At 37.7% G+C, this 14661-nt stretch overlaps 1 protein-coding gene across 5 annotated transcripts in view; it reads left to right on the top strand.

Annotated features, from left to right (window-relative positions):
• The window catches only part of kif2a (kinesin family member 2a), a 142560-nt gene that overhangs the window by 121939 nt on the left and 5960 nt on the right, over positions 1–14661 (top strand). For all 5 annotated transcript variants that reach the window (XM_069924484.1, XM_069924479.1, XM_069924482.1 and 2 more), the window contains 3 exons: positions 1475–1619; positions 5414–5515; positions 9364–9499. In XM_069924484.1, the coding sequence (XP_069780585.1) occupies positions 1475–1619; positions 5414–5515; positions 9364–9499 (383 nt within the window). The remainder of the gene's footprint in view (positions 1–1474; positions 1620–5413; positions 5516–9363; positions 9500–14661) is intronic.

Raw genomic sequence — 14661 nt, forward strand, 5'->3', positions numbered from 1 at the left:
ATATTTCTTAGAAGAAAGATCTCTGGATTTTTTTGTATGTTGCTTTTTGTGACTTTATTTAATATCTGGTTTAGATCTTCCCAAAACTTTTCCACTTTCTCACATGCCCAAATTGCATGTACTGTTGTTCCCATTTCCTTCTTACAGCGAAAACATCTGTCTGATACTGTTGGGTCCCATTTATTTAACTTTTGGGGCGTGGTGTATAGCCTGTGTAACCAATTATATTGTCTCATGCATAACCTCGTGTTTATTGTATTTCTCATAGTTCCGGAGCATAGCTTTTCCCATGTTTCATTCTTTATCTTTATGTTTAGATCTTGTTCTCATTTTTGTTTGGGTTTACAGCTTGTTTCCTCATCAGATTTTTATCAAACAAGGGAAAAACCAGATTGGAGCAGATTAGAGCTAGATAAAATAGGGGAGAAGGTACCTGAACATATACTATATAAGTGGGATGAAAGCTGGGGCAACATAGGAATTCACCAGCACTGCACCATCTGCTCAACATTTGGAAGAAGATTCACGTAGAAAGGAATAAAACAAATTATCAACTACCAAAACTAATATTGATGCAAAATCAACTAATCCCTTTCACAATAGATAACCTTTCCTTTAGAGAATGGGAGAGAAAAGGGATCAAAAGAATAGAAAATTGTTTTTCGGGAAATAAATTATTATCTTTTGAGCAAATGAAGGACAAATATGGTATAACTCACGGTACAATGTTTGCATACCACCAACTGAAAACCTACTTGAAGGACAAATTGGGAAGCAGGCTGAGGTTACCAGAAGGAAGCAGTTTTCAAAATGAGATTACAGACACAATGATAATTAAAAGATTTATAACAAACATGTACATCAAACTGACTTCATTCTTGAAGTACAGTACAGCCAGATGTGTGTCGAAAGGAAGAATGTAATTTATCACAGCATTTTCACAAATGGGAGGCAATCTGACTTGAGGTGGCAACCTTAATAGACAGCTCGACACAACACTTATTTTATTCAACTAAAATAAAGGGCTGTAACAATTTAAGTTCAGAACAGGAAGTAGACATAAGACTTTTTATCAGAATAAATTTTGATGGTAGATTAAAGCATGGATAAATTTGGCCTCCATTAGGAAAAGGATAATGCTAGTTATTTGACATTTAATATTCAAAGATCCCTTGAACAACATTATGCAATGTGAGTGATATTCCCTAATTATTTTTCTCTCATCTCAAGGAATACCTAAAAGCTCATATTTTTATGTGAATGAAGTGCATATTCTTTATTTGATAAATCAAGGCAATTTTATACATGGTACACCTTCAAATAGTACAACCTAAATTTTTAAATTTTATCAGGACATTAGTTGAAAGACTATAATTAACATAAATTTGAAGTCTATGAGATGGAGAAATTATCCCAAAAGATGAACGATGCTAATATTCTTTCCTCCTTTTCCCTCATCTATTTTTGGATCTAGAGTGAAAGAGTTAGTTGTGGATCAAAATGGTCCAGAAGGGCGGGCTAATATCCTTGTACCAAGTCAGCTTGATGCACTAGAAGCACAATGGGGACTTGGAAGTTCTCCTCAACGAGATGATCTGAAACTGCTTTGTGAACAAAATGTGAGTTTCCTTTTTAAACATTTTTTGTCATTTTACTGGCCACTACAGTGTTTCAGTGTTTACAATGGTAATAATATGAGATGTTTTCCTAATTTGATAACCATGTATAAGTGATGTTTGTTTATACATAGTCTTAATAATTAAAATCAGTAAAATAAAAATTCAGTACTGTTTAATATGAACTTGCCATGTATCACTCAGGAGAGACTGATTTCTAATGGCACGTTCCCTTTTGAAAAATTTCTGTGCTTAAATGTGTTTGTAATCTGCCACTCTGCTGTGAATATAAATTCTTTTTAGGATTAATGAAAAGAGCATTTACAACTACACATTGGTTACCCTTTACTTCTTGTGGATGCTGAGTTTCTTCAGCACATTTGTGCATCTTGCTAGTGGAAATGTTACTCTTTTTCTCAAATGCTATTTTGAAAAAAAAACTTTAACATTTTTGGGAGAACAAATAAACTGAATACATTGCTCTACAACCTACTTTTGTCCAACAGCTGCTAGGATTTGGAGGGAGGGTTGAAATGGCATACCTCCTGAAAAAAGATTGACCAATTGCAGACTCTGTCTGCAATGGCTACCCTGAGCTCCTGATTGCATGACATTTCAGTTCCTCTTCCCATATCAAACTGTCTGACCTGAGTATTCTCCACTACCAAAGTGGGGACCCACATCATTTTTTGAAATATATATTTTAATATTTAAATTTAATTTAAAAAATTAGACATACAGCACAGTAACAGGCCATTTCATCTCATGAGTTTGTGCCACCAATTTTGAACATTGGGAGGAAACAGAGCCCCCGAGGAAAACCCATGCAGACACGGGGAGAACGTGCAAGCTCCTTACAGATAGCATGGGATTTGAACCCCGATTGCTGGCGCTGTAATGGTGTTGCATTAAACGCTACGCCAACCATTCCGCCCCAGGAGAAGAATACCTCATATTCTGCCTGGACAGTTTACAGTCCAATTTTCTAATTTCAGGTTATGTCCCCTCTATTTTTCTGTACCACTTATGCTGTTCCCCTTTCTTTCCCCCTCCCACCCGCCTTTTTTTTCTGGTCCCCTGTTCTACCCAGCTCCACCTCTATCTCCCCACTAGATTCTTCTGCGCTCTTTCCCCTTGCCCCACCCCACGAGTGTCAGTTCCATCTGGTCGCTCTTTTTACCATGATTGTCACCTTTTGTGTAAGATTCCAGTACCAGCAACTTCTAATTACCCATTTTATGTTCTATGATTCATCTTCCTCCACCTGGCCCTATAGTTTTCCTTGCGTATACTTCCCTTTCTCTGGTATTGCCAATCTACTTCATTTCTTATATCTCCCATCTACATGGTTCACCAATCCCATGTGGGGCTTTTGTCCAACCCCTTCCACTATGTCATCTACATTAGCTTCTCTTCTTTACATCCTCAATCTCAATAAACCACAACAGGGTTTCAAACAGAAATGTTAACAAATCCTTTTTATTCCCACTAATGCTCCTTGACCTTCTGAGTTCCTCCAGCAGATTGTGTTTAGCTGCTATCCTTGTTGTAGAAGAGATCAATAGCCTAAGGGGTTCCTGATCTCCTGGATGAGATAAAGTAGCATTGTGAATTAATACCAGGAGAGAGAGATCAGTTTAGAGTAAGTATGTAATAGGTTATGCCTTGGAGCTTGTGTGGTGATAACTGATTGAGACTGATTTAGAATGTTTGAAAATTTGTTGTATTTTACTTGAACAAAATGCAGGTTTCCCCCTTCACTAAAACTTCTGATTTCCACTTCTTATTTGACAGCTGGGCTCATCCATGACTTTAATAATATTCATGATTATTCCAAAGCTCTCCTGTTCATCTTCCACCTTCACTGCGTATAAACTTGAGCTCATCCAAAAATTACACATAATAACCAGTACCTGTTTGAACATAGAACAGTAAAGCAAAAAATAAACTGTTGGAGGAACTTGGTAGGTTCCACTGTTCTGTGGAGACCATGATGCCTTTCTAACTAATCCCATCTACCTGCATATGGTCTGTAATCCTCTATTGTTTACATATTCATGTGTCTGCATAAATGCCTATCAGGTATCTCTTACTATCTTCCTTGGCAGTGTGTTTCCAGGCACCTAACACTCTTCATCTTTAAAAAAGAAAACCTCCCTTGCAAATCTCCTTTAAAGCTCTTAACACTTGAATTAAACCTTTGCTGTTTAGTATTTAATATTTCCACTTAGGGATGGGGGAGAGACTTGACTCTCTCATAGTTTTACAACACAGAAATGGCATTTTTGGCCCAACGTGTCTACCCATGTGAGTCTAATTTGTCTGTGTTTAACCCATATCCAGGTGAATGTTGTTTGGACATGACAGTTGTACCCGCCTCTATCACTTCGTCTGGCAGTTTATTCCATAAACCACCACTTTTTAATGTGGAAAAAGGTGCCCCTCAACTTCCATTTTAAATCTTGCCCCTCATCATGCCCTCTAGTTTTAAATGATCTACCCTGGTTAAAAGACAATGTTAGGCTTGTTTATGCCCCTCATGATTTTATAAACCTCAATGAGGTTCTCTCTCGGCTCTATTGCTCCAGGGAGACAAGTCTCAGCTTATCCATGGGCGACCACAGTTAGCGCAGACTGGTAACCACTATTACTGTAGCAGTGAGCGCAACCCTATTACAATGCCAGCAATACGGCACTGTCTGCAATGAGTTTGTATTTTTTCCCTGTGACCTGCATGGGTTTCCTCCCACCACCCAAAAACATAAGGGGTTTGTAGTGTAACTGGTGCATTGGGGTGGCATAGGTCTGAATGGACTGTTACCACGCTGTATCTCTAAAATTTAAATAAATGACCATTCCCTCCTTTATAATTCAAGCCCACCAGTCCAAGTAAGATTCTTGTGAATCTTTCCAGTTTCATATCTTTCCTGTAGCTGGGTTACCAAACAATGCACAATATTCCAGGTGATCTGCCATCCTTCATTCTCGGATCTCTTGCCTTCTTCCTTCATAATGATCTATGTACAGGTATGCACCACTAAACATCCTCGATACGTTCTGTGAAATTTGGCATTATGCAATGTGGACTGTACGAACACCATATGGAATCAGTGTGGGGACCAACACGAGGCTGTGGGGAGAGAGTGAGGCAGTGGGATCAGTGTGGTGATTGATGCAGAGCTGTGGAGAGAGAACGGGGCAGTTGGATCAGTTTTGGAATATAGTATACAATTTCCTATAGCCAGCGATTGCTTTTTCTCAATTGCTGCGGACTTGCGGTAACTAACTAATTATGGGATCATGGACATATATGCGGTTGGACGTGGCCCGAACAGATGTTAAGTGGTGCATACCTGTATTCATTTTCTCTCTGCATCCCTGCCACAGTGATTCCCACATACTCAATAGACACTCGATCCATGAGCCTGATTCTCCTTTTTATTTACAACACTGTAGAAGCCAATTCTGGCTACTGAAACTCAATTAACCTCAATTGCACTCAATTAACCTACAACCCCATATGTTTTTGGAGGTTGGAAGGAAACTGGAGCTACTGGGGAAATAGTACAAACTCCTTAAAGTTGTATTCGAACCTGAGTCGCTGACCCTGTAATTGCGTCATGCTAAACATGCCGTCAGCCTGACTCCATCCGTGTATGTCACTGCAGCTTTCTCCAACCTGAACAGACCTGGTCTCAGTTGCAGTGGCTTATTGCCATGCTTATCGGTATGAACCACAATTTCTAGACACCTTTGATTGAATTTTAATGGCTATTCGGGTTTTTTCTTGTTTCAAGGAAGAGGAAGTTTCACCTCAGCTGTTTACTTTCCATGAAGCAGTGTCTCAGATGGTTGAAATGGAGGAACAGGTTGTGGAAGAACACAGGGCTATATTTCAGGTAAAAAAAATAATTGTGGTGAATTACTTGCTTAATTTTGTAACAATGTTGAGTTTTCAGTTTTTCCTTTGGGTTGGAAGTGGATCTATTTATATTTTACTTCATGGCCTTAATATTGGGGTATAATTATCTCAGTTCTAGAATTTCCCATCTGTTGCTTGACGCTATCTGAATTCAAAATGTCCTGTGTCACCTGACCTGGTGAGCATTTCTGGAAGTTGTTTTTGTTATATAATTGTAGCAACCACAGTATCAACAAATTCAAAGGCTTATTTTAGTTTCTAAAAAGTTTTTTTATCATGCATGGAGTTGGGGGTTGTGTATTAGCTTGAATAGAGGACTAGTTAACCAATAGAAGGCAAAGAGTTAGGATAATTGGCTGTTTTTCTCTGGTTGGCAATCAATGGTGAATAGAGTGCTGCAAGGGACAGAACTGGGCCTGCAACTTTTCACCATGTACAAGTTGTAAAAGGGGACTGAGTGCAGTGTATCTAAGTTTGTTGATATCATTAAATTGAGTGGAAAAGCAAATTGTCTGCAGAGAGATATGGATACGTTAAGTGAGTGGGCTAGGCTCTGGCAGATGGAGTATGTTGTAGGTAAATGAAGTTCATCTATTTTGGAAGGAAAATAGAAAATTAGAATATTATTTAAATGGTGTAAGATTATAACATGCTGTTGACCAGAGGGACTTGGGAGTGTTTGTGCATGAATTGCAAAAGGTTGGTTTGCAGGTATAACAAGTAATTAAGAAGGCAAATGAATGTGGGCCATTGCTAGAAGGAGTGAATTTAAGAGGAGGAAGCTTTTGCCTCAACTGTACTGGTGAGACCACACCTGGAGTACTACGTGCAGTTCGGGTCTCCTTACCTGAGAAAATGTGTACTGGCTTTGGATGTGGTGCAGAGGAAATTGACCAGTTTGATTCCAGAGATGAAGGAGAAATTGTGTCCCATAAGACTAAACTCATCGGAATACAGAAGAATGGGAGGGGATCTTAAAATAACATATCTGGTCTCCATAATGTTTGAGATAAAGACACCTTTTTCCTTTATTTTCCGTGTCCCGTAGTTTTAAATTTATAATCAAATAATTCACACGTAATTAAGTTGCACATTCCAGCTTTTATTCAAGATTATTTGTATACATTTTAGTGTGACCATGTAGAAATTATAGCATTTTTTTATACATTATCCCCTCATTTCAGGGCACCATAATGTTTGGGACTTTTGACTTCATTGGTGTTTGGGAGTACTCATGTATGTTTAATTGCTTCATTGGTGCATGTAAAAGAGAGCTGAGCTTGATTCTAGGCTTTTGATCACCTTTGGAGTCTGTAGTTGCCATTTTTCAACTTGAGGACTAGAGTTGTGCCAATGAAAGTCAAAGAAGCCATTATGAGACTGAAAAACAAAAGTAAAACAGTAAGAGACATCGTCCAACCTTAGGATTATCAAAATCAACAATTTGGAACATCATTAAGATGAAAGGGTGTACTGGTGAGCTCAGTAATCGCAAAGGAACTTGTATTCCAAGGAAGACCTCCACAGCTGAAGTCAGAAGAATTCTTATCATAATGATGGAAAATCTCCAAATGTATGTCCAACAGATCAGAAACACTCTTTATAAGGCAGGTATGCATATGGCCAATGACTACTATCTACAGAAGGCTCCATGAACAGAAATACAGAGGCTACACTGCCAAATCCAAACCATGGAAAAGGTGGTTTTGGATCTTGGGTAATTTCTTTATGCCTCCACATTTTTCTTTTTCAATCTTTTTTTATTGGTTTTTATAATAAACAGAGTACAATGAAGAAAAAAGAACATAATTGAAAATACGATATCACATATGTGTTGCACTAGATAAAACTTCAAACAGTATAAACCCGGTCCCCCCTTCACTGCACAGGATGAAAACAGAAAAGACATCAAAAATATTCCCCACCTAACCTACTACATTGGAAAAAAAAAGAAAACTAACAAAAAAAACCATCTGAGCAGCTTATCCCGAGGGTTACATATATTTTGTAACTTTTGATTCATACCCTGAATCAAAAAAACAAATCTCATCTGGAAAAGTGAGTACATCTAATCACGTTATAAACATTTTCATCAAATGAAAGTAAGACATAAAAAAGGTTGCCATGAATCTTAAAATTTCACCGATGAATCAAATACATGATATCTCATTTTTTTTCTGAACTTTCAAATAGAACATAATATGAGAGAACCATTGAAACACTTTTGGAAGTCTAGAGTCTTTCCATTTGAATAAGATGGCTCTTCTAGCCAACAATGTAGAAAAAGCCATAACCGTTGCTCAGGTAAAGAAAAACTCCCTATGTCTGTTTCAATAACCCCAAAAAGAGCAGTTATTGGCTTGAGTCATAGCTCCACCTGAAATACAGTTGAAAAGATATAAAAAATTTATTTCCAAAAGCTTTCTAAGGATGGACAAGACCAAAACATAGGTGTCAATATAGCAATATCAGATTTGTATCTATCACAAGTGGGGTTAATATTAGAAAAGATACAATCCATCTTATCTTTAGATATGTGAACACGATGCACCACTTTGAATTGGATTAATGAATGTTGGGCACATATTGAAGATGTATTCACCAGTTTTAGAATCTTGTCCCATAGATCCTTTTTAATCTTATTGTAAAGTACTGGGTGTAATTTCAATAATCTTTTATATATAATTCCAATAAATCCTTTCTGAGAAGGATTGAAAAATATAATCAACTAGATCTGAAGGATAGACAAATGGAAAGTCTGGTTATATGGTATTAGACAAAATTAATAGCATAAACTCATTAAACTAATCCAACTATTCCATTACATCGCTTATCTTTAATTACATACCTCATGAGGTTCAAGGTATTGTCAGAAATGGAGTAACTCAAAGTTTCTTTGCATGCAGATGACCTATTAGTTTATATTTCAGATCCCGACAGATCTAACCCAGCTATGTTTTCTGTTTTTCTCTCATTTCAACGCCTCCACATTTTTAATGAAGTCTTCTGTGGACAGTAGTCGTTGACATATTCATTCGCACATGCCTTCTGATGAGTGTTTCTGTTCTGTGGAACATGCGTTTGGCGATTTTTCTTCCTTATGATGAGAATTCTTCTGTCATCATTAGTAGAGTCTTCTTTAGAATGCCAGTCCCTTTGCAATCACTGAGCTCACTAGTACGCTCTTTCTTTGTAATGATGTTCCAAACAGTTGATTTTGGTCATCCTAAGGTTTGGGTGATGTCTCTTACTGTTTGATTCTTGTTTTTCAGCCTTATAATGGCTTCTTCGATTTTCATTGGCGTAACTCTGGTCCTCATGTTGAAAAGTGGCAATTACAGACTCCAAAGGTGATCAAAAGCTTTGAAGCAAGCCTAGCTATCTTGTACCTGCCCTAATGAAGCAATTAGGCATACCTAAGTACTCCCAAACATCGATGGAGCCAAATGTCCCAAACATTAAGAAACAAGGGGACTATGTATAAAAAGTGCTATAATTTCTACATGGTCAAACCAAAATATATACAAATAATATTGAATAATTGGATGAAGTACAGGAAAGATGCAAGAATGTGGAAGATAGAATGGATCAAGTGGAAGAATCACGTGGAAGGATATGCAAAAGAATTTGTTTATGCAAAAAATTGATTCTTTGGAAAAAGGCTTGATTGGCTAAGTGGTTTACTCCTGCTACTTCTTATGTTCTTTTAGGTATGCAATTAAAGATGTGATGTAATGGAATAGTTGGATAGTTTAAGGAGTTTATTAATCATTGATATGAATTATATTAATCATTGTGCTATCAACGTGGGATTTTTATCTATAGGAATCTATCCGATGGTTGGAGGATGAAAAAGCACTTTTGGAGATGACTGAAGAGGTGGATTATGATGTGGATGCATATTCGACACAACTGGAGTCAATTTTAGACCAGAAGATTGAAATTCTGACTGAACTGAGAGGTAGGTTTTCACAGTTGCTTATCAAAATAGATCTAATGAGTGGCTGTTGTCTTGAGAACAATAATCAAAAATGTTAAAAAGTACATTATATTAGCAAGGTATTCTGATTGAAACAAGTTGTACAGGATGGGGTTGATGCTCCGGAATACATGACATGACAGAATATGTTCTGGCAAAATAGCATAAAGTGAAACACAAAGTAATGAGAGATTTTAAAGAAATAGAAGCCATTTAAAACATTGAAGGGATGATTGAAAAGCGAGCAGAACTATGTAGTGGATTGAAGATGCAGGTTTAACGTGTAGGTAGACTCTTGATGTCAGGAGAGTGAATGGGCTCCATTCTAAATTCCCACCACTCTTTTTAGCTTCTAAAATAACGGCATAGTTTCAAAAATAGGAGTTACTTTAGAAGTAAAATACAATTAAAATTAGGATCACGTTATGATTTTACTTCTAATTAAAATGCTGTTGCTTGATATTTTTGACTGGATTGGATCAAATTGGATTGGATTTTACTTGTCTCATGCCAATTTACATGTCATTTTACATATTCACTTCCCTGTACAAGCATTCTCTTGTGTAATTTTTTTTATCATTGCCATTTACAAAAAAAGCTCTATTTTCTAGCTCTGATGAGGATTTATCTGAAATATTGTTATAATTGCTTGACAAAAGCTGCCTGACTTTTAAAATTTTGTTTCAAAATGTAACAGTATTTTGCAGTCATCTCAGAGCCTTAATAACATCAATGCTTAGGTTTTTCAGAATAGTAGCTATTTCTAACAAAGTTTTGGCTTCCTTTTATATGCAGTACAACTCTAATTATCCAAAATCGGATTATCCAAAATCCTCATTTATCCAAAAAAATTTCGGAGCCCAACCGACTTCACAGGTTGGGGAAAAAAAAATTCACTCGACATGAAATTACAATGATAGTCCTCATTTCAGATAACTCCGTCCCTCTCTCTTTCCATTTTTTCTCTTCCTTCCCCTATTGACTTTTCTCTCAAACTTTCCCTTTCAAACTGCATGCCACTGTTTCCCAGCCACAAGCAGTCAGAAGAATCCCTTGTCCCAGCATCATCAAGGAGAGCAGCCTTCAGGCAAGAGTTGGGACCTTGGGCTCAGTGGCATTTCCTCCTCTTCCCTCCCTCCCTCTTCCTCAGCACACTGGCCGCCGACTCCGAACCCTCTGTTCGGCCTACTACTGCATACGCACACTGGACTCCCCAGTGTGCATGTGGAGTAGACCTAGTGAAGGATTCGCAGTTAGGACTCGAGCGTCAGGTTCGGGAGCTCCAATGACTGGGGAGACAGGAGCCTGCTGTCTCGCCAGTGAGTGTTCCACTGGCTAGGGAAGCCTGCCTGGGAATCTCTGGCGGGGTTGGGGACATGTTGGGGATCGAACTTTTGGTGAGAATCAAATATTATTTTAATGCTTTAAAGGCCTTCCCTTGTTGTTTGTTGTTGTTTAAACATCGATGCAAGTGATTTCTGTTGCAACTGGGAATTTGTCCAGTTCCCTTGGATGTTCTTCCCATGTGTCACTGTTTGTGACCAAGTCATCAGTATAAGCATCTGTATGAGTTAACCCTTGGATTACCAAATTAATCATCCTTTGGAATGTTGCAGGGATATTTTTCATGCCAAAAGTACACATTATACTCCTATAAACCAGATGGAGTCACAAAAGCTGAAATATTCTTTCCTCTCTCAGTTAAAGGCACACACTAGTAACCCTTCAACAAATCCAACTTAGTAAGAAATTTAGCTTTGCCAATTTTATCATTGCAGTCATCTATTCTTGGAATAGGATAAGCATCTGTTTTAGTTACTGAATTAACCTTCCTGTAATTTGTACAGAACCTAACAGATCCATCTGGTTTCGGTACCAGAATACAAGGAGAACTCCAATCTGAGTTCAAAGGTCTAATAATATAATTTCTCAACATATATTCTACCTCCTGATCCATTATTTTACTTTTCTGAATGTTTATTCTATTTATATGGGTGTTGTTTAATGGGATTTGCTTCTCCCACATCTACATCATGATAAATCTCTGATGTCCTTTTTGGAACATCAAGGAACAAATTTGTGTATTTCAAAAGAAATTCTTTCAACTGTATCAGTTCTTGTGATTTAAGGTGGCCTAACTTTTCTTCCAAATTTTCCAAAATTGCTGAGTTAGACAGGCACACAGGAACCATGGTTTCTTTAAGGTTACCCTCACAAGATTCTGTTTCCATAATCTTATGATCCATAACTTCCACAACCCTGTTAGCAACTAACACCTCAGATACAGATTGTCACTACCTTTTTCCTCTAAATAAGGTTTCATTAACAATTCACCCTTGAAGTCATATCCACAAGCCATTTCTTTAATCTCCTGTTCATTCACTGCTTTGTCCCTCAAGACAACAAGATCTGTATCTATTTTCTGTTGCTGAATTAACCCTTTCCTTGACAAAGAGAAATCCTCACTCTCACAATGACCCTGCTCTTTCAAAAGTACTTCAGAAGTACTGGGCAAGTCTCTATCAACTGGATCTTCTTCAGCTCTTATCATTTTCTTAGTCACAGACCTTGTTACAGCACATGCAGGAAATATCTCACAATCCTCTCTAACCTCATCCTCACTAGGCTGAATTATTAATCTCAAAACTGACCCAACTTTATCCTCTGCCAAATTATTCCCCAATAAAAACGAGACACCCTGCATGGGTAACTTTGAAATTACTCCTACTACAACAGGTCATTTAACTAATTCTGAATTTAGCACAATATTATGAAGCGATATTGACTCAACCTCACCTCCAACACCTTTAATCAAAGTTGTCTCCCCTGTGTCAGTCATTTGATCCAGAGTTAAAACACTTTCCAACAACATTGACTGAGCAGCTCCAGTATCTCTTAAGAATTTTCACTGGAACCTGTGGTTCTCCCTCCTTTACTGAAACAAAACCCTCTGACACAAAAGGTTTGAAAACATCCATGCCCTCCTTACCAGGTTTAGAACATCTGCTCTCCTTAAATTACACTGTTTAAATACATGCTTCTGGTAAAAACTGTTTTTTCTTTTTCAAGACTAGACAATTCGCAATCACATGACCAGGTTTCTTACAAAAATGACATACAAATGCAGAAGTTCTGTCCTTTCCCACCTTACCTTCATCTTTTCTCTTAACACTCTCTCCAGACTTAATTTCAGGCTTTCTATCCTGTTCCTCAATAACCTTATGAACAGGTTTATTAATCTGTTTCTCATTAGCTATCTGAAAATGCCTGCTATTCTGTAATGTAGTTTTGTGAATTAGAGCAAATTCGTCTGCTAATCTAGCCTCCTGTTGCCTCGTCCCCACGTCTCTCTTATCCAGGTATAATTTAATCTCCTTTTGGACACACCTTTTAATTTCCTCTATTAATATTAATTTTCTCAATCTGTCAAAATCATTATTCCTTTTGAGGCACACCAACGGTCAAAACATACAGATTTCTTCAGAGCAAAATCCATATAAGATTGATTCCATGTTTTCACCAAACTCCTAAATTTTCTCTATATGCTTCTGGAACCAACTCATATGCTTTCAATACTGCTCGTTTAACAGTATCATAATTTGTTAGAGTATGCAATTTGTGCTTTTCCCTTCAATACACTTTGGAGCATTAAAGGCTACTTTTCTTTTGACCATCTTGAGCTCTTAGCAACCTTTTCAAAACTAGATTTACCTCTCTACTAGCCATAAACCTTTCCCAAGGAGTTACAGCCTCGATCTTCTTACTTCTCTCCATCTGTATTTTTAACTTCTCTAATTGAAACTGTCTGTCCCTTTCAATCTTTGCCAAGTCATATTTTCTTTGCCTTTCAGCTTCCACTGCCTCAGATATCCTGTTTTTCAGCCTCTTCACTTTGTTTTTCAGCTCCAACACCTTCCATTTCTCTCTTTCCTCTTCCACCCTCAATTTCTCCAACTCCAATTTCAATTCAACAAATCCACCGTCTGGAAATTTTTCTAAGTGTTTCTCAACAAATTTTCCCTCACTTATGTAATATTTAACTATAATCCTCTGTATTTGTATTTTCCTCATCCAATGCTTGACTTCACTTCAGTCAGCTTTAATGCCTAATAACCATCAGTTCCTCTTTTCTCTTGCTCTGCAGCTCTGCAGGTGATGGTTGTGAGAAAAATGTATCAACCTCCATTGCTGCTGTTTTTCCAGACACGAGCTTTAAATTAGCATGGAAAAAAAGACAATTAACTAATAAATCACAAAAACTACAATTTTCAAATCTGAAATGGATGAGCCCCCATAAAATGTTACAAGTGGGGAGGATCCCAAAACTCAGCAGCAATAGATATGCACCACGACAAAGGGTACTTAAACAAACATTGCTTTTAATTATCTTTAAACATGAAAGCAGAATCAAACTTGAACTTATCTCTATTGACTTCCTTAACCTACTTAACCCCCCCTCTAATTCTAAGCGCATGTGTGTGAATTGTTTATATAAGTTTAGAAAAGTTCTTTGGTTCACAGTCCAATCTCACTGGTTGTAGGCAATTCTTGTTCTGTGCACAGAAGTTAGCATTAATAAAGTTCATCAGGCTTTAGTGCTTAACAGGTAAATGGTTACCACTCAGGAGGGTTCTTGTTGGTTTTCAGAGAGAGAGTTTTCTCGTTCCAGGACAGCCACTCCAGTGTCTTGCTGACAAAACTTGCCCCCTTTCAGGGTTCTCCAGATGATAACCTCTTTCTTTAAGGTCACCCCAGAGTTCCTTTCTGTTTCTCCTATTCCAAGGGAAACACCAGACAGCCAGTCCTTTCCTTTGACCAGGCAGTCTTCCAAAGCTTGCCAGCTTATCCTTCTGGAACTGAAGTCTATGTCTCTCCTCTTTCTCACTCCCTCTCACTCTGAGAGCAAAGCTGTTCTGCCTCTGCCTGCAAAGATCACATGCTCTTCCAGACAGCAAATTGTTTTCCAGACAAACTGCCACTGTATGTTGTTACTTTGTTGCCTTTTACAAAATAGCGGTCCATCATTGAAGTCTGTGACCACTCTGCAAAACTCCTGCAAAAAATTCTGTTTTAAATTGTTTGTGTGTGACCTGCTCTAACAAATCTCCCCAATTTATCTCCCAAACACCTCTATATACTCTGTC

The sequence above is a fragment of the Narcine bancroftii genome, chromosome 3 (assembly GCF_036971445.1).
Source record: "Narcine bancroftii isolate sNarBan1 chromosome 3, sNarBan1.hap1, whole genome shotgun sequence".
NCBI classification, from domain to species: domain Eukaryota; kingdom Metazoa; phylum Chordata; class Chondrichthyes; order Torpediniformes; family Narcinidae; genus Narcine; species Narcine bancroftii.